Source organism: Lepidochelys kempii, chromosome 25, assembly GCF_965140265.1.
Source record: "Lepidochelys kempii isolate rLepKem1 chromosome 25, rLepKem1.hap2, whole genome shotgun sequence".
Taxonomy (NCBI): Eukaryota; Metazoa; Chordata; order Testudines; family Cheloniidae; genus Lepidochelys; species Lepidochelys kempii.
The window spans coordinates 11,718,365-11,745,914 of NC_133280.1; the positions used below are offsets into that span (position 1 = coordinate 11,718,365).

A 27,550-nucleotide genomic window follows, 5' to 3' on the forward strand; every position below is an offset into this window, starting at 1 on the left:
ATGGGACAGAACACCACACCCAGGAGGTGCGTGGGTTACACAGGCCTCCCCCTCCAGTCTTCTAACTGTGGGCTCCCCCGGCACATCTTTCGCCATCTGCATCGCTGCCCTGCAGCAGTCACGCTGCGGAGATTGGACTGAGCCAAACTTCTGCCTTGTGGCAACTGCTCTGGCCGTTCCAGCCAGCAGCCAGTTAACCCTAGCTCAGCTCTGCATCCTGGCTTGCAAACAGGTGGATGTAAGTTAGGGCTTCTGAAATTCATCAGCCTGCCTGTCTCTATCCCCCAGTAGCCTAATTCTGGCCCAGACTGACCCTCTTCCTTTGCCCGCCGTGGGGAAGTTATGATCCAGCAGCTTGGGCCTGTCTGTATAATGGGTCAGACCACAATCACACACTCACTACCAACACACACATGTGAGTCTTCAGAGACTTCTCCCTTGACTACCCGGCTGTGAGTCCGGCCCCAGGAAGACCTTGGCAGAGACACAGCAACTGTATCGCATTTGATGCCAAGACGTGCCTTGTAAATATGAATAGCATGGAGTCAGCGTCTCCCTGTGCAAGCGCGGCTGAGCTGGGATCCAGAAACCGGTGGCACGATTAGCTGCAGAAAGACCCTCATGGGCAGGGGCTGCCTTGCAGACGTTGGAGGGCATCAGCCAACAAACACACTAGGCATGGTTGTGGGGTCGCAGATGTAGCCAAGTCATTGCATCGCAGGCTGTTTAATGTTTGATGCCAATGTAGTGGAAGAAAGAGAGACATTTTACTTGCATTAGAGAAAGAGCAGAGAAATCTTTATGCTCCTGAGACCTGGCTGCTTTATCCACCCTGCGCTGCCTCAGCTCTGTGTATCGCTGACGTCTGGGGGGCGTTAAGGGCCATTCCCACTGGCCATTCCCAGTGCCAGCGGAGGCCGTGATCCGTCCAGAAGGGGTTTCTCAGTCCTTGAACCAGATCACGCCGTTGCCAAAAGCATGCTACTGGGGGGAAAGGGTCATTATATATTTTTCCCCTCTAAGGACCAGATAAGGGGGCTAGCAACTGGGCTGGGGGTTCTGTGGGGAGCCACTGCTGGAAATACAGGCTGGGAGCTGGCTAGATTTGTAACTGACAAGGGTGGAGAAGTGATTGTGCAGCTAATATGATCTCCGTGTGCTGAAGGCATCAAGTTAGTTTGTAATGACATCAGGAACTGGAATCCTTTCAGACCGCACCTGTAATATGGGCCCCCCTTATTAATCTGGATGATTATGGTAGCACGTGGAGATCAACCAAGATCAGGGTCCTGTTGTGCAAGGTGCTGTACAAACAAGGCATGGTAGCAGTCCGTGTCCCAAAGAGCTGACAGTTTAAGTGGACAAGGAGAAAGGGATTTAACACACAAGCAGAGGGCTTGCAGCAGAGGTGCACCCCCTGGCTTGAAGAGGTTTCCATCATAGACAGGGTTTCCAGTTTAGTTCAGTGGCTTTCATAGAATCATAGAATATCAGGGTTGGAAGGGACCCCAGGTCATCTAGTCCAACCCCCTGCTCGAAGCAGGACCAATTCCCAGTTAAATCATCCCAGCCAGGGCTTTGTCAAGCCTGACCTTAAAAACCTCTAAGGAAGGAGATTCTACCACCTCCCTAGGTAACGCATTCCAGTGTTTCACCACCCTCTTAGTGAAAAAGTTTTTCCTAAAATCCAATCTAAACCTCCCCCACTGCAACTTGAGACCATTACTTCTCGTTCTGTCATCTGCTACCATTGAGAACAGTCTAGAGCCATCCTCTTTGGAACCCCCTTTCAGGTAGTTGAAAGCAGCTATCAAATCCCCCCTCATTCTTCTCTTCTGTCGACTAAACAATCCCAGCTCCCTCAGCCTCTCCTCATAACTCATGTGTTCCAGTCCCCTAATCATTTTCGTTGCCCTTCGCTGGACTCTCTCCAATTTATCCACATCCTTCTTGAAGTGTGGGGCCCAAAACTGGACACAGTACTCCAGATGAGGCCTCACCAATGTCGAATAGAGGGGAACGATCACGTCCCTCGATCTGCTCGCTATGCCCCTACTTATACATCCCAAAATGCCATTGGCCTTCTTGGCAACAAGGGCACACTGCTGACTCATATCCAGCTTCTCGTCCACTGTCACCCCTAGGTCCTTTTCCGCAGAACTGCTGCCTAGCCATTCGGTCCCTAGTCTGTAGCTGTGCATTGGGTTCTTCCGTCCTAAGTGCAGGACCCTGCACTTATCCTTATTGAACCTCATCAGATTTCTTTTGGCCCAATCCTCCAATTTGTCTAGGTCCTTCTGTATCCTATCCCTCCCCTCCAGCGTATCTACCACTCCTCCCGGTTTAGTATCATCCGCAAATTTGCTGAGAGTGCAATCCACACCATCCTCCAGATCATTTATGAAGATATTGAACAAAACCGGCCCCAGGACCGACCCTTGGGGTACTCCACTTGATACTGGCTGCCAACTAGACATGGAGCCATTGATCACTACCCGTTGAGCCCGACAATCTAGCCAGCTTTCTACCCACCTTATAGTGCATTCATCCAGCCCATACTTCCTTAACTTGCTGACAAGAATACTGTGGGAGACCATGTCAAAAGCTTTGCTAAAGTCAAGAAACAATACATCCACTGCTTTCCCTTCATCCACAGAACCAGTAATCTCATCATAAAAGGCGATTAGATTAGTCAGGCATGACCTTCCCTTGGTGAATCCATGCTGGCTGTTCCTGATCACTTTCCTCTCATGCAAGTGCTTCAGGATTGATTCTTTGAGGACCTGCTCCATGATTTTTCCAGGGACTAAGGTGAGGCTGACTGGCCTGTAGTTCCCAGGATCCTCCTTCTTCCCTTTTTTAAAGATTGGCACTACATTAGCCTTTTTCCAGTCATCCGGGACTTCCCCCGTTCGCCACGAGTTTTCAAAGATAATGGCCAATGGCTCTGCAATCACAGCCGCCAATTCCTTCAGCACTCTCGGATGCAACTCGTCCGGCCCCATGGACTTGTGCACGTCCAGCTTTTCTAAATAGTCCCTAACCACCTCTATCTCCACAGAGGGCTGGCCATCTCTTCCCCATTTTGTGATGCCCAGCGCAGCAGTCTGGGAGCTGACCTTGTTAGTGAAAACAGAGGCAAAAAAAGCATTGAGTACATTAGCTTTTTCCACATCCTCTGTCACTAGGTTGCCTCCCTCATTCAGTAAGGGGCCCACACATTCCTTGGCTTTCTTCTTGTTGCCAACATACCTGAAGAAACCCTTCTTGTTACTCTTGACATCTCTGGCTAGCTGCAGCTCTTTTCAGCACCCCTGGCTTGCAGTTTGCACAGCCATGCAAACTAACGACACAGGGGATTTGATCCCATTCCCGCAATCCCAAAGCACAACAAAAAGTGGCCTAGGGCCCTGTATAAAATTACAGCTGAATCAGGGGATCAGGTTGCACATGGTAAAAGGGTATGTAGATGGGTGGTAACTGTGCTAAGGCCTTGGGCCGTCCAGGGTTTTCACTGGAGCTGGTTGGAAAATAACTATTTTTTCATGAAAAATTTCAAAAGAAGCAGGAAAAAACCGATTTGCAATCTTGGCACAGATCTTTCCTGCTTAGTCTTTTCAATGAAGAAATGTTCGATTTTTCTGACAAATGTTTCCCAAAGCCAAACAATTTTGCATCTTCAGTGCTGGGAAAGTGCAATCATTTTTTGTTTCCAGGCTTCCACTAAAAACCAGGCAAATGTCATAGGCAATGAAAATGTTCATTGAGTTGCCTAAACAAGTATCAAGGGACAGTTTTCACCCACCTCTGGTTTTAACTCTATTCTGGGATGATGGTTCTGTCCTGTCTACATTACAGCTTTGAACCAGGACGTAACTTAATCACGCTGACTTGATGAATAGATTCATCGAATTTAAGGCCAGAAGGGACCGTTATGATCATCTGGTCTGATCCCTGACACTGTCCAGAAGATCAGACGAAGCAAACTGGAGTTTGTGGGACATGTGAGTGAGACGAGTGGAGGAAAATTGCCAAAGCAAGTTTTTTGGCAGGGAGTGGTGCCAGGGTTAGGGGGTGCCTGTGGCAAGCGTGGTGCGGGGATGTGGCTGGGATGTGGGATGGTGCCCTTCTCAGGGCTGTGAGAAGACTGGAAAATGTGGAGGAAGATTGGCGGCCAGTGGCTCCCGTTCATTGTGATGGGACTCTGTGACGCTTTGCACTTTGAGGAGCAGGCCAGAGAATTTCATCCAGTTACTCCTGTACTGAGCCCAATGACTTGCGTTTGATTGAAGTATCTTCCAGCCGTGCTTGCTGTTGTGTGTAGCGTAGCTGGGGCGGCAGCCCAAGGCATCACAGACTAGACACCCGGGATCAGTAGCCCCTTCTAGGAACTGGGCTGCTGGCTTTGTAAGCTGAACTCTGCAAGAGGGAGCCGGCTGGCTGCACGATTCTCTTCCCCTGGAACCATATTAGGGTGAGGTAGGGTGTGGGTCACTGTTTTCTGTAGTTCACTTCCCTGTAATGGGTTTTCCTTCTGTATCTCATAATGGGGATAGGAGAATAAATGCTCATTGTATTCCCCACCCTCTCCCCTGGGACCTGTTCAGCCCCCAGGCCTATTAAACACATAACTACGCTCCACTGCCGGGTAGTTTTATTACTTATTAGCAATACAGCAGCACCTGGTGGTTCCATCCTGCCAGGCGCTGCACAGGCAGCCGCAAAGAGCTCACCACAACGGAAGGATTATTACCCCCCAATTTACAGAAGGGAAACTGAGGCACAGAGCAACCTTCTCCAAAGGTGGCGAGAGCAGGGCTGGGAAAGGAACCCCCATCTCCAGGCTCCCACCACAGAGCTGTAACCACGCCACCATCCTTCCTCTCCACCCTGGAACACCTAATCTGGGAGTAGAGGTTTTCAGTAAGAACAGGTGCAGCATAGACAATGGCTGCAGAGGCTCCCTTCACCTCTTAGCTGGCAGGGTCCCCTCCGTAGGGGATGGAGTGAGCCGCCTGGAGCCCTAGATCAGAGGTGAGGAGGCTGGTTACGAGGGAAAGAGGCCTGGCAACCTAACAGGCAGGAGTGTGGCGGCGATGGTGGGCAGGAGGGATGGGTGTTGTCCGAGCAGCCAGGAAATCCCCCTCTTCTCCCGACGGCTGCAGTAAGTGTCTACAGCAGCAGCCTGTTCTTCCAGCGAGCCTTGCTGGGTGCATTTCCCCTTCCCCTGTGGTCCATGGGGAATAACTGTGCATGGCCCATTTTCATTAAACCTTAAAAGCTGGCCAGTCTCTCCTAGTGGGGTGGGAGCCAGGCAGCTGCCCCTGAGTCACTCTGGAAGGTGAACGGTGGGTGGATGTCACATGATCCCCTGTCCTTCAGCTGGCCTGGCACCAGGGCTCACGTCCAGGGCAGGAGCTCCTGGGACGCACGTTAATGTATTTGCCCTTCACCAGTGGCATAAATTAAGACTACAGAAGCTCCCCGCCCCCACCCACCCACCGACACACACATGTGGTCTCCCTCCCTCTGCCTGATCCAGAACTAGCTGGGCCCTGGGGCATCCACCGGCTGATAAATATGCAAGGCCGTGATTTCAAAGCAGGTCCTGTGAGCTAGCTTTGGGGGTGGGGAGGGCGTGCTGCACAAGAACCAGGGGTCCCTTTCCCTGCCGCTTCCTTTATCGCCCCCCAGCGGGGTGGGTGCCAATGTTCCCCACAGCCACAAGTCTGGTTCTGGGCCAGAACATCCCTCCTGCCAGGGCCCTGGGCTGACAGGACCCCGCAGCTGCAGCAGTGCAAGTGAGGCAGGAGGGCAGCTGGAGCCCTTGGAAGATGTGGGTGCAATTCTCCGCTCCGCCACCGACTCCCTGTTTGACCCTGAGCAAGTCACTTCATCGCTCTGGTTTTCCCTATCTGTACAAAAAATCCTTCCTTCACCTGCCTTTTCTGTTTCAAGAGTAAGCTTGTTGGGGAGAGACTCTCTCTTACTCGGCGCAGTGCGGTCCTGAGCTCAGTGTGAGGGGGGCACAGTCATATAAAGTGGAAGGGTGTTAAATTCTGGGATTTGGGGAACTTCTTCCCCCTACCCCAACACTATGAAAGTTCCCAGCCCTATGTGCTCTGTGTGGCACTAAAGAGCTGGGGGCACTGTCCGTAACCGCGCCGCTTTGCCACAAGTCTGCCTCCCGTGCCGGTAATGCGAATGGCCCTGGGCCTTTGGCGAAAACCCCCCAGGCCGGGGGGGGGGGGTGTTTCCTGATTCAGAGGCGCTTTGGAAACCTCGCTGAGCTTTTCAGGCGTGTCTGAAAACCAGACTCTCTCCCCCTCCTTCCCACAGGGAGGCAGAAACCATCGGGGCCTCGGCCACCTCAGCCGGCTCCACCACTGTTAAAGATGCAGCAGCAGCCGCAGTCCTAGCTCCCCTGCTTCGGGCACAGAGCCTCTGGTGGCTGCCGCCGGCATGGGGCACCCACCCACATGCCTCCCCCAGCCCCAAAGTGCAATCTGCAGCCCCACCCATGACGGCTAAGTCCAGGACCGAGTGTGACCCCGTGTGGTGACAAGAGGCAGTACGGGCTGGAACTCGAGGGCCGGAGGGTGTGTCTACACTCGCTGCGAGTGAACCTCCCAGCCCACGTCCAGGGGCTTGTGGGAGCAGGCTAAAAAAAAAATCTGTGTAAACGTTGCTTTGAGGTTAGGCTTGAGCCCATGAACGGCAACCTCCACGCCGCTATTTTCAGTGCGCGAGGGAGCCGGCCTGGGAGATCTCACTGCCAGATGAGGTGTAGCCATAACCTGAGAGAACCCCAGGGTCTGTTCATGTCCGGCAGCCTCACTAAAGAATTCCCTTCATATTCCCTAGAGCTGAGCCCTGTCTCTTCTCTGCACCTTTTGCCATGGCCAAGCAAACATCTGCTCCCCAAAGGAGCTGTGCAAAGAACTCGGTTTTGGGGTCACTGGCCGGACCAAAAACATAAAAACAGTCACTTTGGGTCAACCTCCGATGAAAAGTTTGTTTTTCTTTGGCAAACAGAGAAGTTAAAAACCGGAGGGGAAGCAAAACCTTTCGGGTTTGAGTTTTTTCTTTTTCTTTTTCTTTTTTTTAAATTGAAGTGAATTTTTCGACCAAGTCACTTTGAGTAAAAAAAAAAAAAAAACAAACCGCCCCCAAACATTTTCATTTTTTAAAGTCTATTTGTTTTTAGGGTTTCCCTTCCCTCCTGTGACCACCACAATTCAGCAACCTCAAAGTTTCTTGACCTAAATCTGCATTTTTTTGGGGGGGCCAAAAAAAAAAATTCCAACCAGAAAAGCCTGCCAGCAGCTGTCCCAGCTTTTACGGGAGCAATGAACCTGCACAGCTGGGGCAATTGTATGTTCCTGTCAATGACCAACCAAGGGAGAAGCTGCAACAGAAAGTCCTGGGGTCTGTGTGTCGTCACCTTCTCCTGGACCTGGCCGTGTTCGCCGGGGCTATGTATAGATGGAACAGGGACACTCCTTTCATTGCTGTTGAACTGTTTGGGCTGGGGCATTTATGGAGGGGTGGGATCCAGCTGGCTTCCTGCAGGTGCAAACGCCCCTGGCTGCGTGTCTGACTTTGGCAGCAGAGTGAGCCCAGGGAGGCTGGCTAAGTGGTGTGTTACTGGAGTGCTGATGAGCAGGGCCCCGAGCCTTACGCAAATCACAGTCACAGCGAGGCGACGGGGAGCTTCAGGTGGGTCAGAGCAGCAATTTCAAGCTGTTTGACGCCGATTTCTAAGTCCTCACTAGAAAGGCTGCCCTGCTCGCCACGGAGCCTGCAGCTGCTCTGCTCCCGGGCTGCGACACTGTCCCAGCGCACGGCTGAGCAGGGTTGGGCTCACTCCCCGGATGGGCATCCTCGAACCACAAAGGGGCGCGTTCCACCATGCCAGGTCCCGTTGCTGTGTGTATGACAGTGGGGGTTTGAGATCCCAGCTGAAATCTGTGCAGCACCTAGCACAATGGGGCCCAGACGCACAGCAAGATAGGGCCACTGCATGCTTCCCCGCACCCCACAGCTTGCAAGCTGAATAGACGAGAGGGCTTTCCCCATCCTGGAGCTGAGCCCCATTGGGGTTCCCATGTCAGGGCAGGGAATGAAACTAAGATCTCCTGCCTCCCACTCCAGGGCCTTAGCCACAAAAGCAACCTTTCTGTAGGGAGTATTCGGATTTGGTTCTGACCCGAAACCCCGGGCTGTGTGTGCTGGGCCTGTCTCTGTCTTGAGACACAGCCCCCGGCAGAACCCCAAGGCCAGCCACGGGGGTCTCGCAGCCCGCAGCATCGCTTATTCTGGAGCTGCGGCAAACGCAGGCCGCAGCCACCTGCCTGGTGTCCTCTCTGCCTGCCCTTGGTTGTCCTTGTTCGGAGACAGCGACAGGCCTGCTCCCAGGACTCGGCGAGAGAAACGCTCGGATCCCTCCCTCAGCACGGTGGCTCAGGGCCACACTCAGCAGAGAGGGCAGCAGGAGGAATGAATTGTCCAGAGGGAGTGACGGTCCGAGCTCTGGGACTGGTGTCTTTATACACCCGAGGGTCTCTTCTTGATTCCACCCCCACCACCCCCACCCCGGGGGAAGCTCTGTAGGTCTGAAGTTTAGGTTCTTCTGGATCACGTCTGCCCAGAGGCTGTTTGAGCTGCCACCGACCTCCAGAGTGCTGGGAAGCTCCCAGGGGCCGCTTTGCAAATGTTACGTTGGCACTTCTAGCTTCGGGAAGTGAATGGAAACTGTCCCCACAACAGGCCCTTCTGCAGCCCACCCCCTGCCCATATTACCATTGTATCTGAATGCCTCACAATCCTACTCAATGTATCCTTACAAACCCCCGAAGGGAACAGTGCTCGGTCCCCATTGCAGCACCAGGGAACAGGGCCAAGAGAGACTAAGGAATGCAGGAAGCCCATGGCAGAACAGGCAGATAGGGGTTCGATTCCCAAGTTCCCTGCTACTGTCCTAAGCATTAGGCCTCTTTCCCCTCCTTTAACTTGAGCTACACAATTTGGCCCTAATATGACAGCAAGAGCCATGGGAACAGGCCCTGCAATAACAGTTAATGGGCTCATAAACACGAGGCCTAGCTGTTGCCAAATTATTTGCCGGCATCAAGGCTCATCTGTACCCTTTTTAACTAGATCAGTTTGAACCTGGTATAGTTAAATTGGTGCAAACCCCTCGAGTGGTCAGTTACACTAGTCCAAAGGTGCTTACACCCATATAGCTTAGTCCTGGGCAACAAAGGGAAATTTTTTGGGGGGGCGGGGGGGTCTAACCTAAGGTGTGAATAAATCCATCTAGTTGTACCAGTATAATCCTCCAGGTAGACTCCTGCCCCAGGGTAAACATGACCTTTTTTCAGGTGAGATTATGTTGCTTGAGAAGGGGTTTAAGCTAAACTGGAAAAAGAAGCCACTGTTCTACAAGAATAAGCCCAGATCTACACGACAAATGTTTGCCAACACAGCTCTGTGTGTGTGTGTGTGGAGGTGCAGAGATGTGATCTTCGGCCAACAAACAAATGTGGGTGGGAAAACCGAGACACAGAGAAGCTAAGGCAAGCTGGGTGAAGTTTTCAGATGAATAACTGATTTGCCAAAAAATGCATTTTGAGTATGCTGGAACCTTCTGCAAATTCGGGTCAAATCTGGCAAATAGTTTTGACTGAGCAAATTTTTTTATTTTTATTTCTTTTGAAAGTCAAACTGTTTACACTTTTCATTTCACGCCCAGGTTTTTGTTTAGAAGGTTAGTTAGTTCGTTCCTTTCAAAAGAAGGGTAAAATAAACACCCACGCGCTAAATGAAACAAGCAAAAAAACCCCAGTCGTTTGGAGTCAAATGAAATGTTTTGTTTGACCCTCCCCCCCCCAAAAATTGTTCTCAAATTTTTCCATTCGGCCACCAAATTGAAAAATCATGTCTTCATCCCGTGCTGAGGCCATGTCTACACTACCGCTTAGGTCAGTACAGTTTACGTCACTCAGGGGCGTGAATAAACCTCCCCCCTGAGCAACATCACTCACACCGACATAAGCCCTGGTGTGGACAGCGCTGTGTCCCATCAGTATAGCTATTGCCCCTTGTTGGAGGTGGATTAATTATGCCAACGGGAGAGCTCTCTCCCATCCGCATAGAGCACGAGAGATCTTACAGCCGCATAGCTGCATGGGTACAGGTGCGCCTCTGTAAGGGCGCTAGTGTAGACATAGCTGCAGGCTAAGTGACATGCCCATGGTCACACGGCTGAGCAAGGACTAGGACTGAAGTTCCAGACCTCTAGAGTATGCTGCCTTCTAATTAGGATGCAGTGATTTGGGGAGTGCAGCAGGTTTCTATTTTCCTAACTGGATCTTCTCCCTCCCCATTGATTTCACGCCCAAACCCTCCCACCTCCCTACCCCAGCTCCTCTGACTTTCACTGGTGCTGAAGCAGCACCTTGGCAGTTGGGAGGATTCCTCGCCTTCGGACAGCTCCTCACAGCTGGAGCGACGCTGTCTGCCGTACTCTGAAGCAGGCAGGGAGTTAGCTTGTCCACAAAACTCCATTTGTCTGGTTCAAGTCCGGCTCAGGGACACTGAGCCCGCAGTGACCGTGAAATCCAAAAGGCCGCGTGGGATCCTGTGGAGACGCTGGGAGACCCCCATTCACAGGCTGCCGGGCCAAGGAACGCTCTGTTTTAGCAACAAGTGCACAGACAGGATACACAAAGGGACAAAGGGAGGGCTGCAAAGGAAGGGGAAAGTTCAGCCATTGTCTGGGTGCTGTGTCCGGTTTGCTGCGGGCCACAATGATTCTATTCACAGACACACACCCACAGCATGCGAGAGTCTCCCCTTCCCCAGCTCGTCTCTTCTCCTGTGCTCTGACACTCCCTGCGTTCGTTTGCTCTCGTTGCAGGATCACGGAGGCTGGCGCCATTCAGCAGGAGAGGCTGCAGGCCATAGCGGTAAGTGGTCCTGTCCCATCTCCTTCCGTCTTCGATATAGTACAACAAATACACTGGGCCTCGAGCAGCGGGTCTGGCTGCAAGTAGCATTTCGTGGCAACATGGCTGGCCCCCCTCCAGACCAGGGGGTGGTAATGTCAATATGCCAAAGCCCAAATCTGGGATGCAGGGCGTCACACTTGGCTGGAATGAGGGATAAATAGAACGTATTCGTGCAGCAGCATTATAATGCCAGTGGGATCCCTTTCTTCAGGGTGAGTAGCTCTCTCTGTGACCCCAGGGCAATGGTCCGTTAGTTCTGATCTAAGTACACTGTCGGAGGCCATGGGAAGCGGAGCGTACATTAGAGTAACCCCGAGGCTGCTCTCCTAGGAGGCCAGACAGGGCCCTGAACTGGCTCAGAATACGGGGAGTGCAAAGGTCAACTTAATCCCCTCTTCCTCCCTACTGTTTCTGCCTTACATGCAGGAGCAGCAGGCTCCCAGTCTTTCCGATCGCTGCCCCTCCTCATGGGTCTAGTTATTTCCCCATTTCTTCACACTGGCATTGCTGTTTGATAGCCAAGCACGGCCATCCCAGAGACCAGAACCCTGGAGGGAAGGGGAGGTGTAGACCCCAGGGAACCATGGGCAGAAAGAACACAAAGAGACTCAGAAGATTAATCCTGACAATCCGTTCCCCGCCCCATCCCCACGACCCTTCCAAAAAAGGTATCCTTGAGACTACAGGGAAATCGTGGATAACTAACGCAAAGAAAAACAATACAAACTGCCAGGAGCTGGTGTCACAGTTACCTGCTCTGGAACAATGCTGGGCTGGTTTTTGGAGCAGAGGAATGGGAGTCAGGATTCCTGGGCTCTTTTCCAGGTTCTGCCACTGCTTCCCGCATGAGTGTGGGGAAATCGCCAGGCCTTGGTATCCCCAAAGATAGCTACTTGTCTGGGCAGTGGTGGGGCTTAATGGTTGAATTAACGAACGGCCTCCGAGAGGCTGGGGTGAAAGGCAAAAGAATGTCTGATTATTCGTTGCTATTACTAGTTCCCCAGCCAGTGCAATGGAAAGACACCCAGGGCCAGATCCTCAAAGGTATTGAGGCTCCTGACTTCTGGGGTCTGGGGCCCTTTGGATCAGGCCCCACAGGAGGGCGATTTCTTGCTTGCAAACAAGATTCCCATGCCCGCTCAGCGGATGGAGGTTTTGGCAGGGGCTGACTCACTCACCGTCTAGGACCCAGAAAAACGCCGGCTGAGTAAGCCGTAACCGGGCTCCTCCTGTGGGTCTGAATCCAAGCAGCTGATTTCCAGGGCGCTCGCATCTGGTGCCAGCCGGGCTGTGGGTGAGGCGAGATTCCCCTGCCTCTTGGCCAATGAGGGCGGATGGGGCTTGCTGGTTAGCTGACTCCTTCCCAGCTGCCTGGAGATCTGGCGGATGGTGGTGTCCGTTTCTATGGGACTTTCGCAAGTGTGCAGAGGCATCCGGTCAGGGCCATGGTTCACTGGTGGGGGCCTGACTTCTAAAGCCCGGGGAGAAACAGGCTGTGTAAGGGAGCAGAAAGGGGTATTATTGTCAAGAGAACAGGAAGTGTCATCCAGCAAGGAGCTGAGCGCCCCCTTCAAGATGCCAAGCGCCCTCCACTCCCAAAGGATCAGGCCCACAGACATAAGGTGGCTTGTAACGGGAGCTCCCCAGCTCCGGGTGGATGAGGATGCAGATGTGGAGAACCAGCGCGGAGGCGTGTAACTGCTGGACGGTGCAGTCTCTGCCTGGTCCTCCTTTGAGACGGAGCCAAGCGGGGTCCTCTCCCCGCGGCCGCATGTTGGCTCCCAGCCTGCACCTTTGTGTGGCCGCCTTGCCTGCCAGCTTTCCAGGCCCCGCCTGCAATCGAGCCGGTCGCTGCCACAAAAAGGGCAAATTGTTCTGGGCCAGGGAAGAAAACGTGTGACGCTTCCCAGGATCGGGACGTGGCTGAACTGACTCGGATGAAATTAATCAGGACCGATCCCAACAATGGTGCAGTGACTGGAGGTGGCTCGGATCTTCTCCAAGGGCTGGGGAAATCCAGTTCTCATCTTGTTTCCAGGTGGGGGCTTTTGGAAAAAGCAAGGCCCAGCCTATGAGGCAGTGAAGACTAGTGGACAGAGGCACTAGATTAGCACCCAAAAGATCGGGTTTCTATTCTAGGCCCTCCCACTGATCTGCTGTGTGACCTCGAGCAAGTTACTTCAGCTCCCCATCTGTGGTCTGGGAGTAATCACCCTTGTGGGAGGTCATTCTGACTGGTCTAGCCCTCTGTGTCCTAGTGTTGATGGATTAGAGCAACCCTCTAGCAGGAAGAGCACTCTTGGGGTTAAAGACTTGGGAATCATTAAGAAAGGGATAGATAATAAGACAGAAAATATCATATTGCCTCTATGTAAATCCATGGTATGCTTACATCTTGAATACTGTGTGCAGATGTGGTCACCCCATCTCAAAAAAGATACATTGGAATTGGGAAATGTACAGAAAAGGGCAACAAAAATGATTAGGGGTATAGACTGGCTTCTGTATGAGGAGAGATTAATAAGACTGGGACTTTTGGAAAAGAGACGACTAAGGAGGGATATGAGAGAGGTCTATAAAATCATGACTGGTGTGGAGAAAGTAAACAAGGAAGTGTTGTTTACTCCTTCTCATAACACAAGAACTAGGGGTCACCAAATGAAATTAATAGGCAGCAGGTTTAAAACAAACAAAAGGAAGTATTTCTTCACACACTGCACAGTCAACCTGTGGAACTCCTTGCCAGAGGATGTTGTGAAGGCCAAGACTATAACAAGGTTCAAAAAGAACTAGATAAGTTCATGGAGGATAGGTCCATCAATGGCTATGAGCCAGGATGGGCAGGGATGGTGTCCCTAGCCTCTGTGTGCCAGAAGCTGGGAATGGGTGACAGGGGATGGATCACTTGATGATTCCCTGTTCTGTTCATTCCCTCTGGGGCACCTGTCATTGGCCACTGTTGGAAGACAGGATACTGGACTAGATGGCCCTTTGGTCTGACCCAGTATGCCCGCTCTTATGTTCTTAATGACCCAGAACTGGGAGTCGAGGTGACTGGGTTCTTTTTCCAGCTGTGGAGAGAGTAAGATCTAGTGGTTAGAGCAGGGAATTATGAGTCAGGACTTCTGGGATCCATTTTCAGCTCTGCTGCTGCCTCATTGTGTATGCTTGGCCAAGTCCCTTCCCCCGTCTGGGCCTCAGTTCCCCTTAGCTGTAAAAGGGGGATAATGAGATTTCCCTGTCTCACTGCACAGTTTAGGAGGCTTGATTCATTTGTGGTAGTAAGGGGTGTGAAGAAGGCATGATAGAAATGCAGTGTTATCTAGTGGATAGGGCACCAGATTGGGAGTCAGGAGCCCTGGGCTCTATTGTCCATTCTGCCACTCACCTGCTGGGTGAGTCATGCCCCCTGCCTGTACCTCAATTTCCCCTCCCACCCTTTGTCTGTCTCTGTTTCATGTATAAGCTCTTTGGGACAGGGACTGTCTCTCAGCGTGGCTCTGTGCAGCGCCAGGCACAATGGGGCCCTGATCTCCGCTGGGCTTCTTGGCTTCATTGCAGTAGAAATAGTTCATCATAATAATACTTGAGGTCCAAGTTCGCTTTGGCTCTGGGAAAACAAGAATTCTGGGCATGTGTGTGAATGTTGTTCCCTTCAAATCAGGGCAGGCATCAATTGCAAACAAGAGACGTTATTGTCTGAGTAGCACAGGCTCCCATTTAGTCTGAAATACACGTGCTTCAGCCAGTGTAATTAAATTAAAATTCTCCTGGGAGAACACGGGGGTAAGTGAAGGGCAAATATATTTCACAAAAACCCGATATATAATGCAAATACATTGCAGATGTCCGATGAAACCCGGGGCTGCAGCATGTTCGCCCACCCCTCTGGCCCCTTCCAGCGGGGACTCCTAGTGGCTGTAAAGCTAATAGGATGACAACAATTTACAGAGAGCCTCGTTGAGACCAAGGCCCTGTTGTGCCAGGTGCTGTACATGCACATAGTGTGAGACAGTCCCCTCCCCAAAGAGCTCACAATCTGAATAGACAATGGGTTATTCTCCCCATTTTACAGATGGGCGAACTGAGGCACAAAGCAGTGAAGTGACTTGTCTAAGGGCAGGGGAAGTCTGTGGCAGAGCCCAGCTTTCCTGAGTCCCTCTCTAGACCATCCCTTTTTTTCCCCGCTAGGGCCCAAACTGGGACAGCCGAGAACTGATTTTCAGAGCTGCTGAGGGCAGTCTCCGGGCTGTTCTACTTTATACGAGCTGCTAGCAGCTGGCCGCTAACTGGGGATCAGCAGGGCCTAGCGGTGTCCCAGCTGGGCCTGTCGCAGCGGGAGCGAGACCGAACACACGGCAGGTGCGGGGTGAGCTGAAGGGGAATGGGGAATTCCAATCACAGCTGGAGGGCTTGGGCCTCGATATTTGTTCTTTTGTTGTCGTCCTCCTTAATCTGAAAGGGAAAACCTCGAGCCAGGGAAAGCGGCATGTTTGGTCTCAGTGCATGGAGTAAGACACAATAGCTGCCTTGATATCAGCTGTTAGAATGAGCCTGGCTCCTGCCCAGCTCTCTCCCCTCTGTCCAGGGTCTCCAGGTCCGTCGCTGTCGCTCAAAGGCTAAGTGCAGCGAATCGATCTAGGCACAATCGCCAATCCCAGGCAGTGGGGCAATCCCAGACAGCTGCTTGGAAATCCAGGCCCTCGAGCCAGGCAGCAATTCCCCTTTCTCCAGGCATCAACGATGGGATTTAGGATGCGTTCTCTGTGCCACGGGCTGGGGGGCATTGGCTGGGTAGCTGCCGGGCATTGGTGGTGCAGCGGTTTGTTGGAACTGTAGCTGTGGGGTGTTGGTTGTGCCGTGCGTGGCGTAGCTGTGGCGTGTGGTTTGTTTAGCGGTCGTGCATTCTTTGCGTAGCTGTGCGTTGTGCAGGTCGCCGCTGAGCACCGGTTGTGGATGGGGCAGTGGTCAAGCATTGCCGGTTAGTGCAGCGGTTGTGCATTGTGGCGGTGGCGAGCGTGGGGAGCGTTTGCGTAGCTGGCCAGGCCCGGGTAGTTGTGAAGCGCTGTTTTTGTAGGTGTGTAGTGTATGTGTGTATTTGTCGTGTATTGTGTAGCTACAATTTCTGGGTAAGATAAAAATGAGGAAAAAGTGGGGCGGGAGTGGAAGGAACAAACCCTAAAGGAGAAGAATGTTGAGGGGGGGGGAATCCTCTCTGGCCTGCCCCATCCACGCCTCCTGCATATCACAGTGATGGAGCCGCAGCAAGGGCTGAGACTGGAGAAATCTCAGCTGTTGAGTTGACTAACTTGGGGGAGGGAGGGAGCAATTTCCTGAGTCAGTGAGAAAGGTCAATCTAGTTAAAATTGACTCTGAGAACAGGCCAGATCCCCGGCGGGTGTAGATCAGCCTCGCTCCCATTGGCGTAGATGGGGCCGTACCGATTTACACCTGCTAAGGACCTGGCCCGACACCTGCCCACTGGGTAAGGGAAACCAGTCCCGCCGGCGACTCCCCATTAGTCTGGGAGCTCGGCGACTTCGCAGGTTCCGGGAGGGGCTGACTGAATCACTGACCCACGGGGGAAATGGCTGCAGACCTGCCCCAGGGCCCATGTTTAAGCACACGCCTGGCTTTAAATGGGTGAGCCAGGCCCCCTGAAGTCAACGGGACGCCCCACCTTCTTAAAGCTAAATCCTGGCACGGCTGTCCTAACAAACATGATTAATCATGAATTCATCCTTTTCTTTCCCCCTTCTCCTCCTTCTCCTTCGACTCTCAGGAGAAGAGGAAACGTCAGATCGAGATTGAAAATAAAAGGCGGCAGCTCGAGGACGACAGGCGCCAGTTACAGCACCTAAAGGTAGCGATGTGGCTCTGGGCCCATGCCACAGGGCTGAACCCGAGCGGGACCTGAGCCAACCCCAAAGCGTGTCCAGAACCGCAGCCCAGTGTCGCTGAGAAAGAGGGTTCAGGGGTTCACCTGGGGCTTACGAGACGCGGGGTCAGTTCCCAGCTCTGTCACAGACTCCCTGTCCAGCCTTGGGCAAATCACTTAGCACCAGATTGATCAAGGTATTTGGGTGCCTAACTCCTCATTTCAGGGGTTAGGCACCAAAATATGTTTACAGATCTGGCCTGGAGCTTCTCTAGGCCTCTGGTGCTATCTGTGAAGTGGGGTGATGCTACTGCCCTACCTCCCAGGCTGTTGGGCGGTGAATAAAGACTGTGAGGTGCTCGGTAGAGCACAGTGATGGACACTTTTCACATGGTTAGTGGGGTGGGGGAACCATTCCCCCCAAACTGTGCGACCCTTCAAATGTGCTTTATCCTTTCTCCACCTTCCCCTCTGCACCCAGGTATTCAGTTCAGTGTTTCATTGCATGGTCACCTTCCAGGAGCAGGTATGATGGACTCGAGCAGCGTTTCTCAAACTGGGCTCCCTGAGGGTATTCCAGGGGGTCCGCGGGTCCCGCTGATCAACTCCTCTCCCATCCCTTCCAGCGCCTCCTTCACCCCGGGGAACAGTAGTTCCCTGGCGTGAAGGAGGTGCTGGGAGGGAGGGGGAGGAACGGGGAACTCTGGGTCCGCGCCACTCCTGGAAGCGGCCAGCACATCCCTGCAGCCCAGGGCGGGAGCAGGGGCTCTCCGTGCGCTGCCCTCAGCCCAAACACCAACTCCGCAGCTCCTATTGGCTGGGAACTGTAGCCAATGGGAGCTGTGGGGGTGGTGCCTGCAGGCAGGGGCAGCACGTGGAGACCCCCTGGACCCCCGTCTAGGAGCCGCTGCCAGAGGGATGTGCCGGTCACTTTCGGAAGCCGCCCAAGGTAAATGCTGCCCCCCCTCACCCATCCCATACCCCAACCCCCTGCCCCAGCCCAGAGCCTGCACCCAAACTCCCTCCCAGAGCCCTCACCCCCTCCTGCACCTCACCCTCCTGTTCTAGCCCTGAGCCTCCTCCAGCACCCAAACTCCTTCCCACACCCAAACTCCCAGCCCAGAGCCTGCCCCCCCTCCTGCCCCCCCACCCCCTGCCCCAGTCTGGTGAAAGTGAGTGAGGGGGCGTGGCCTCAGGGGAGGGGGCGGGGCAAGGGCTGAGTAGGGTAGCTTGGGGGGTCCCCAAAAATTTTTAAATGAAAATGGGGGTCCTCGGGTTGCTAAAGTTTGAGACTCGCTGGACTGGAGGGTGAGCAATTAATATTGCCACATCTCGGAAGAGGCCATGAGAAGCTGTATTCCTGGAGCTTTACAGATCGGGGGTAGCAGGGAAAGATCCGGGATGCGGACATGCCGCTTTGAAGGGCTTCCTCTGAAAAGTTTCCACAGCGGAACGAGCAGCTTGGAGAGCAGCCATCCCCTGCTCACTTGAGCCAGGTGGCAAAGTCTGGGGGCTGACCCTAATGACTCACTCGCCCTCAGAAACGTGCCATGGCACGAGACATCCCCCTTGCTAGAAACAGCTGCGATCACCTAGAGACAAACCCACTGGGCTTTGGGTTTCCCCGAAGGCCTGATCTGAACAGCATGGCTAGGCCAGGGCCTGGCTCTGAGTGTGTCTCTGGAGAGGGGAAAGCAACATTTCCCCAGCACAAAGAACGTCCCTCGCTCCTCCCCGGGACTGCTAGGCTGTGCCTGAGGACCTCTGACATGGGCTGGGAGGGCTAATCGCTTTTCTGATGAGCCCCAGACTGCACAAGGTTTGAAACCACACCAGTGTAGCAGGCCATGGCTGTGTACAGAGACAGCATGGTCACGGGTGGGACTTGAATCTGCAACCACGAGGACCCAAAGCCTATGCTGCTACTGCTTGAGCTAAAGGACCAACTCCTTCATCCCTGGCAAAGTGCTTTTGGATGAAAAAATGTTAGCCAGCTCGAGTGGGTGGTTTGGTTTTCCTAGGTGGGAGGGAAGGAGTTAATGGACAGACCCTGAATGAAGCATCCACTGGGAGTTTGACCCGAGTGAGAGGGAAGTGGTGAATTCGCCATCTCTGGATGTCTTCAGATCAAGATTAGATGCCTTCTTGGAAGTGGCTTTAGCCAACATGATTGGGCTCAATACGGGAGTGACTGGGTGAAATTCTCTGGCCTGCGGGATACAGGAGGTCAGACTAGCTGTTTTAATGGTCCCTTCTGGCCTTAAGCTTGATGAAGACACCTGAGGATTCACGCTCAGATGCGATGATGATGGACAGCAGTATAGATAGATAGATTCAGCCCCATGATGCAGAGTGATGTCCTTGCTAATGTTCTGCAGGGCCATCATCCCCTTGCTAATGTGTGTTCCTGGGAACACCACCCGCACCCAGCGGCTCCTCCGGTAGGAGGTGTCATGGTACCGCTCCAGGAGGCCCATTAGGAGAGACCCCAATGCTCAGCCTTCTCCCTGATATGTTGGTGGCACAGGATTGTACCCCAGGTGCTCACACCAGTGTCCCTAGTGCAGAGGATGAGGTGGGAGGAAAGTAACCGGTCTCTCTGTATTCCCTTCCCAACCCTACCTAGTCCAAGGCTCTGAGGGAGAGGTGGCTGCTGGAAGGAGCCCCGTCATCCGCCTCCGAGGAAGACGAGGCCATGAAGAAGCAGATGCAGGAAGACGAAGTGAAGACCAAGGAGCTGGAAGAAACCATCCAGAGGTAATGGCGAAGGAGTATATGGAGGGCACCCCCCCCGGAGGTGAGGGGAGCGGGAGGCCACTGGTGGGTGCAGAAAAGAGCACACAGGGTAGGTGGGAGCTGGTCCCGAGAAGAAAGTAGCAGGGTGCCAACAGCTACACCAAGAGGTTGGAGGCAAATGAAGGTGCTCGTTGGCTTTGCACTAACAACTCACTTCCCTACACCCTTCACCCCACCCTGGTCTCCCTGCGTGCCCCTTCCCTGGCCTGTCTCTGCGATGTCACGGACATTTGTAGCCCCACTTGTGAGTGCCATGCAGATCAGCTGGAAGAAGCCATGTTCTTCAGGACTGATGGGACTATCACGCACAGGAGACCCAGTTCCCTTTGCATGTGGACTAGCTGGCTCCTGCTCGGAGAAACAGCCACCTGGAAAGGGACCCATGGTGAACCCCAGGTTCACAGCACAGGCCTCAGACCGCACAGAACACACGATTCTGGAGCGTTCGTCTGGGGTCTGAGGTAGCGTGGTTTGAGCAGGTGCCTTTGAGTCAGGATGCTGAAGTGCTAGGCCTGATTTGGGGAGGCAGTGTGATCTAGCAGTTAAAGTGGGGGTGAGGCACCAGGACTCCTGGACTCTATTCCTGGCCCTGCCACTGATTTTATTTGTGTGACCTTGGGCAAGTCATCTAATCTCCCTGATTCTCCGTCTGTGAAACGGAGAACTGGTCCATCCCTACCTCACCGTGTGGTTTGTACGTAGAGCTTTGAGATTCTCTCATAAGAGGTGGTAAATATAAGCTATTCTTATAAGTGGGGCTAAATCCTGAGCTCTTGACTCAGACCTTTGGCAAGCAAAGCCCCTGTGGCAATCACTGGGCATGTTGCCTGAGCGAGGACCGCCGGATTCGTACTCCTGCTAGCAGCGAGTTCATGTTGAAGCCCTGAAGACACCTCGTGCTATTTTGGCTTCTCCAGTCCTGGAGTGTCTCCCGCTCTGCTGTACCTGGGGCCGGGTGTCAGGGGGAGAGCTGTGCACAGCGGTGGGGGGCTTTGGCGGGGAATAGGATGGAGGGGAGTGAAGGATTATGTAGGAGGGGCAGCTCAACTTCTTCAGGCGCATCCAGCCGGCTGGGTGTTGCCAGGAAATACAACGGGCTTGAGCTCCCCGTTCCCACACGGGAGAGCGTCCGACACACACAGCTCAGCATTCCAAGCTCCCTCCATCCAGGAGCTGCTGACAGAGGCACTTTTCCCGTCCTCTCCCCACGCCGTGTGGAGCGAAGTCACTGTCCGTGCATCCGGGGCAGAGTCACAGCTCCATAGCTGGGCTGCAGAGCGGGGCACCGGGGACTCTGTTGGCTCTGCATCCCTTTCTAAGTCCTGAGGTTTTTTTCCAGAGCCGTCCTCCTCCTCTGTCACTTTAAAGCCTCCCGCAACCCGTCCAGCAGCCTTGACCTTCTGACTATGGTGTGCTGGCAGCTAGGGCCGGTGGGAAATTTTCCATCTAATCTGTTTTTGGCTGGAAATCAGGGAGTTCAAGTAAATGGGATTTTCCCAAAAAGTTTCTGCAGGAAATTTCAAAATGCTGCCCCGGTGCCTCGGAGGAGTTGCAGTTTGGACTCCCATTCGGCTATGTGGGAAACTCATCCAAACTTCCCCTCCCCTGAGGTATTGTTGATGTATGACTCCCTCCCCGCACCAAAATGAGCCGGGGTTTGGAATAGCAGCCGGTGACGGATTGGGATCATGGAGGGGCATCGGCAGAGCTGGATGTAGAGTGTCTGGGGTTGGAAGAGCCAGGGGCGATGGGTCAGGACTGATCTGCAGTGGAGACGGTTGTATGACATCTGGCCTTGCTAACACTGGCCATCTCCAGCCAGTACTGTTAGTTCGTCCCCTCCGTTTCTTAAGTGCTAATTTCCCTCCCGGTTCAAAGGCCAAGCAGTTTGGTTTTCCCCCTGTAATTTTCTCCTCATGCAGAGGGGATTTCAGAGCGCACTTGCTTTGTCCTTGTGGGGAGAGGCCGACAGCCACGCGCCCAGAACCCTCGAGCAGCCATCAGCGGCAATTAGGAGACGACATTATTTAAAGTGAAAATCCAATCGAGACTGGGAGGGGGAAAGGAGGGAAATTGAATTCATCAGGAACCTGTGACACTGTAATGCTGCCCCCGGGGCGGTATGCCTCGACACAGATGGATTCGCTCCCCCAGCTCTCTCCCTAATGGCATTTGTGCTTTTCATGTTGCTGGAGGCTGCCGAAAGCTTCCCAGCTAGACACACAAACTCAGGGCTGAGGGGCAAGGAGCACTTGGTGCCATGGACAAAGCTCCATGACAATATACAGTGGAGGGATGATCCTAATGTTGGCTGCGGGAGGGAGGGGTACATTAGCTGGGCCTTTCCCATCTCTAGCTCGTAGCTCCTAAGAGTCTATGTCTCGCATCCGTCTAGACCCATTTTGCTTTCTCAGTCTCAGGGACAAAGTGGGTTTATACCGTCTCAGCTGATCTGTGTTCCTGAAATTGATCAGAGCCGAACGCCTGTCCCCTCACCACCTGGGCTCTGCCTTTCCCTTCCCCTCCACGGATGACAAAGGGGACGCCCCCAAGGAGGCCAGTCACAGCTGTTTCTTGCATGGCTGCACCACCATCCGCAGACAAATTGGACTCCGCATTTCACAGCGAGCACCAATCCACCCTGCAGTTTCAATGGGATGTGACCGAGAGCAGAAGTGAACCCAGTCTGTGCATTGTTACATACGTGCTCAAGGTCCTCGTTAGAAGCAGTGGGAAGTCTCGCCTATTGCAAAAAGTGCAACCGTTTCCCCTTCGCAATTCGGAGATTAAGCGGGGACATGAGCGCGGTCTTCAAATAGTTGAAAGGCTGCCATAAAAAAGATGGAGAAAAGTTGTTCTCTCTTGCCAGAGAGGGCAGGGCAAGAGGCCAGGGGTTCAAACGACAGCACAGCAGATTTAGATTAAATCTCAGGAAAAACTTCCTGGCTGTAAGAACAGTAGGACGATGGAACTGATGCCTCGGGAGGCTGTGAAAGCTCCTCCACTGGGGGCTTTCTAAAGGCGGCTGGACAGCCATCTGCCTTGGATGGGTTAGACACAACAAATCCAGCATTTTGGCAGGGGGGTCAGACTAGATGACCCTTTAAGAGGTCTCGGGGATTGGGGCGGTCACTTTCAGACTCGTTAGAACTCTGTCACCAATCAGAGTACACTTAAGCATGTATGCAATGTGATTGGCTAATGGCCTAGATGGCACTGATTTCTGGGGAGGAAGGTATGGATTCCCTCACATGGCTGTTTTCAGACCGCTGTGATCTGGGATTTGTCTCCTGTACATAGCAGTGCGCACGTGGTATCAGATATTTATTGTTATTTGGTAGGTGGCATTGGCTGGCTAGTCGGGAAGGAGTCGGACTGCTATTTAGCCTTCCAGTGGATATTGAACCACGGCAGCAACCAGATCTGGAGTGCTGGCTTTGCAGTCATATATCTTAGGAGACTCCGATGAGTTAGAAGGAAAAACGAGAGATTTTTACCCTCTCCCACTAACCTCCTTCTTGTTCATTCAGCTGCCAAAGAGCAGAAAGAAAAAGCCAGCAGCAAAGAAGCCTTGCTAGGAGAGGTATCCCAGCAGCCAGAATGCAGTAAATTACTCCCTCTCTGTCATGCTGGCCATTAATTACAGAGAATCAGTGCAGATATAGGTCAGATCCAAAGAGGCCATTGTGCCTGTTTAATGGCACAATGGATTTTTCAGAGACCAGAGCGGGGAAGGACGCTTTACAAACAGGAGACCAAAATAAAAATCCGCTGAAGGGGACACTGTCAAAATAAAAATTGTGAATGTCCAGTCCGGATGGTGATCTCAGCTATAAGTACAAATCTGGAGGAAGTTCACTGACACCCTGGTTCCATACCAGCAGAAGTGAGGTCAGAACGAGGCCTCTTTGGTTAAAAATTCCCTGCCTGAATGGCTAATAACCACAACCAGTTGGGAAATGAGGACAGGTTTTTATGAGAAATTGTGAAGCTTTTGGGGGCAAAAAGCTCAGCAAAAATTGAAATATTTCATTCACCTAATAACATAACAAATATTTCAGCTGACTAATAACCCCGGAAACCCAAGGAACATGATTTTAGTCTGATCCAAAGCCTGTGGATGTCAATGAGAGTCTTTGTATTCACTTTGATTGTTTTGGGATCGAAACCTTGCACCACGTTGGTTTCAGTGAGGCTGCTCAGTTGTAACAAGGATTACATTTGCCCCACGTCCACTTTGCCAACTCTTGCGATCTAATTTTAATTTAATTTTATCGCGAGTCTCATGATGTTTGGAGCTTTTCTTAAATTGCCAGCTCCCAGAGTCATGTGAATGTAGAAAAATCTTGGCTTTTATTTTTAAAAAGTTTCTGACCTTCACGGTTGCAGAGAAAAGTTTGAAAGCATGAACATAAGAATGACCATACTGGGTGAGACTAAAGCTCCATCCAGCCCAGTATCCTGTCTGCTGACAGTGGCCAATGCCAGGTGCCCCAGAGGGAGTGAACCTAACCGGTAATGATAAAGTGATCTCTCTCCTGCCATCCATCTCCACCCTCTGACAAACAGAGGCTAGAGACACCATTCCTTACCCATCCTGGCTAAAAGCCATTAATGACCTGTGTGTGACTTAAAGGCTCCAAAACCAGAAAGCAAATACCCAAGCTATATTATTATCTCATTTTTAAGCCAATATTGTGATTTTTATGGGGCTGGACTCCTGATTCTTGAATGCTTGAGCATAACAATTCTGCAGTTTTAAAAATCTGATTTCATTCTCACTGCTGATACTGTTTGTTTATGGAGGATTTTTTTGTTTTGTTTTTGTTCTTTTGCATTTCACGCAGGTAGCAAAACTAGTCTCGTTGGTTTCATTTCCTAGTTTTCACCACGCGATGCTTTTGTGATCAGGAGACAGTTGCTGCAGGCTGGGATATTCCAAGCCTCCCCAAGGAGCTGTTTGCAAAACTGATGCTTGTTTTAAACATTTTCATGTCTGGCTCAGTGCTTTGCAAAAGTAGGGGAGTCCCGGAGCGGTTCCGTTTCATCACATTTACACCGGGTATATTTTCATCTGTGAGTAAGGAGCGGGAAAGCACTGGAAAGGGACGCAGGAGATCTGGGTTAATTCTCAACTCTGCCACCAACTCAGTGTGCGACCTTGGCCAAGTCCCTTAGGGTATGTCTACATTGTAATGTAAGCCCAGGGTTAGTAGAACTCGAATGAGCAGATCCCGGCTTTGTGAACTGAGGGCTTAGTGTTTACACTCATTTGTAATCCCAGGTTAGGAATTATTAAACCCCGGGATCCAGCCTCTGTGCTGCCTTATGCAGGCCCAAATCCAACCACCCATATCCCAGACTTCCTAGTGCCCTCCCAAAATGTGGCCATTCTCGCACTTTGTTCATGGTGCAGTGTTGGAAAACATTATTATCCACCAAATTTGACTGTCCAGAAGACTGAGAATGTCGACCCATGGGATTGTTGGATACTTCTGGCAGATTCCCAGAGTACCAGTCCAGTGGGGCTGCATCTACACTGCAAGGCAATAGGCCTTGAACTCTGGGTTCTGGCTTGACTGAGGCACTCAGACCCTCCACCCCATGGGAGCCTGGATTTGAGCCCTGGGTTAGCACGATTTGTGTATTGATAGAAGGGGGGTTGGCATGAGCCTGAGTTTGAACCCTGGGCTTACAGGTGTGTCTACCCTGCAATGAAATACCCATGGCTGGCCCACTTCCGCTGACTCAAGCTCACGGGGCTTGAGCTGCAGGGCTGTAAAATTATGGTGTAGATGTTTGGATGTGGGCTGGAGTCTGAGCGCTGGGACCCTGCAAGAGGGGAGGGATGTGAGTATGTATCCAGAGTTCTGGATGGGCTTGTACAGCCCACGTGGCCCCATCTTCACAGCTAGTCACATGGGCATGCTGACCCACACTGCAGCCCCACCGCCGATGGCTGTGTAGACGAACCCCTACCGTTCTAGCCCTTGTGACCCCGGCAAGGTTCAAAAGCGAATAAGGCAAACAAAAGAATCCTGGGGCGTTTTTAAAAACCTCCTCATTTTTAAGCCGGTTTCCTAAGTTTCGGGGACTTAACTCAGGAGTTCTGAACATTTGGGGTTGGCTGTGTTGGTTTCTCCCTCTGTAAAATGTGGCTAATGAAACTCCCTTTCTCCCACCCTTTGCCTGTTCAGACTGTAAGCTCTCAGTGCAGGGATTTTCTCTTAGGAGGTGTGGGCCCGTCACTGCAGAGTTAACTTGAGCTATAGCCTCGCTCAAGTGAGAGCATCCACACTGCAAAATTACACTAGCTACACAGAGTGGTCGTGTTCGCGGCGGACGAGTTATGCTTACGCCAGCTGTCGCCTAGATCCCCTGGTGGGCCAGCCAACTTGAGCTAGACGCACCCCCAACCTCAAGTTAAGGGGCTTTGCGTGTGGACAGGATCGAACTGGGGCAACACTCGAGTTAATTTTGCCAGGTTTAACTTTGAGTTCAAACAGGAATTAGCCCAGGGACGTTCTCTGGCCAGTGCTGTGCAGGGGTTCAGGCTGGATGACGGGAGAGGTCCCTTCTAGCCTTATGATCTATGAGTGTATGCCGCCTTGTTTGTACGGCGCCTGGCACAATGGTGTCCTGGTCTGGCTGTGGCCTCCATGTGCTGTTTTATACAGATAACAAGAACAGTTATCTGTGATCTGTTGAGTTATCCTTGCAGAAGTGGTGTAACAGAGAGGCGAGCCAAGCTCAGGAGTTATAAAATCCTCAACTCAATCGATGGTCCAGTGGTCAGGTCATTAGCCTAGAACTTGAGACCTGGTTCAACTGCCTCTGTGACTTAGGGCAAGACACTTAGCCTCTGTGTGCCTTATTCCCCATCTGTCCAGTGGGGATTAAAGCCCTGCCCTGCCTGACAGGGGTGCTGTGAGGAGGAATACATTAAAGATGGTCAAATGCTTGGAGATCTCCTGAAAAGCGCTCTATAAGAGCTAGGTATTTATTTCTATTGCAGGAATACCTAGGAGCTGCCATCATGGACCCAGGGTGCTAGGCGCTGTACAAACACAGTCCCTGCCCCAATGATTTTATGCTCTTTAAAGTTCCAGTGAATGGTTTTTGTCCGAAGCTACATTTTCTTCTACTCTGTGCAGCCCTCGTACTGTCACCAGAATTGATCAGATTCTGTAGCTGCCAAATTTCAGCCTTTTAAGGTAGATGAATGATCTTCCCGCAATAAATGGTTTTTTGTCGTCGGGCCAGCTCTGTAAACGGCTGCCTTATTTTCCTGATTATGATTCAACCATCTGTAGAGAAGGGAGGGGAAAATGGGGTTTGACGCTAAGTTGTTTGGTGCTAAAAAGGCAAAACTGCGGCAAACACTCGGGAATCCTCTGACCGCAGGGGCTTAGGGAGAGACCAAGTGCGAGCACTGGTTAATGCTACCCAGTGTAATTCCACTGCTTCGGCATTTTCCATTGAAAAATGAAATTCTCAGTGATGCTAGCATTTCGTCTTTCCTGAAACACCTATGGTCAGAGGGTGACCAAGGGATTTGCAGCTAATGGATTAGCGCACAGCTCCCCTGTGCGGTAGGTATCTCTATTTACTGGTAGGTAAACTGAGGCACAGAGCAGTGACGTGACTTGTCCAAGGCCACGTATGGAGCCAGGAATCCACGCTGTGTATCCTGAGACCCAGTTGCCTGCTCGACTCACTTGACTACACTCCCCCTCCCAGAGTTAAGACTAGAACCCAGGTGTCTTGACTCCTGTTCCTCTACTCTGACCACTAGACCGCACTCCGCTTCCCAAGCTGGGGCTAGAACCCAGGAGTCTGATCCTCACTCCTATGCTGTAAGCCC

The 27,550-nt window shown here is 52.3% G+C and overlaps 1 protein-coding gene across 2 annotated transcripts in view; it reads left to right on the top strand.

The window, feature by feature from the left end:
- The window catches only part of PALM (paralemmin), a 72,890-nt gene that overhangs the window by 23,489 nt on the left and 21,851 nt on the right, over positions 1-27,550 (top strand). For both annotated transcript variants that reach the window (XM_073324549.1, XM_073324550.1), the window contains exons 2-4: positions 10,922-10,970; positions 16,795-16,875; positions 19,517-19,647. In XM_073324549.1, the coding sequence (XP_073180650.1) occupies positions 10,922-10,970; positions 16,795-16,875; positions 19,517-19,647 (261 nt within the window). The remainder of the gene's footprint in view (positions 1-10,921; positions 10,971-16,794; positions 16,876-19,516; positions 19,648-27,550) is intronic.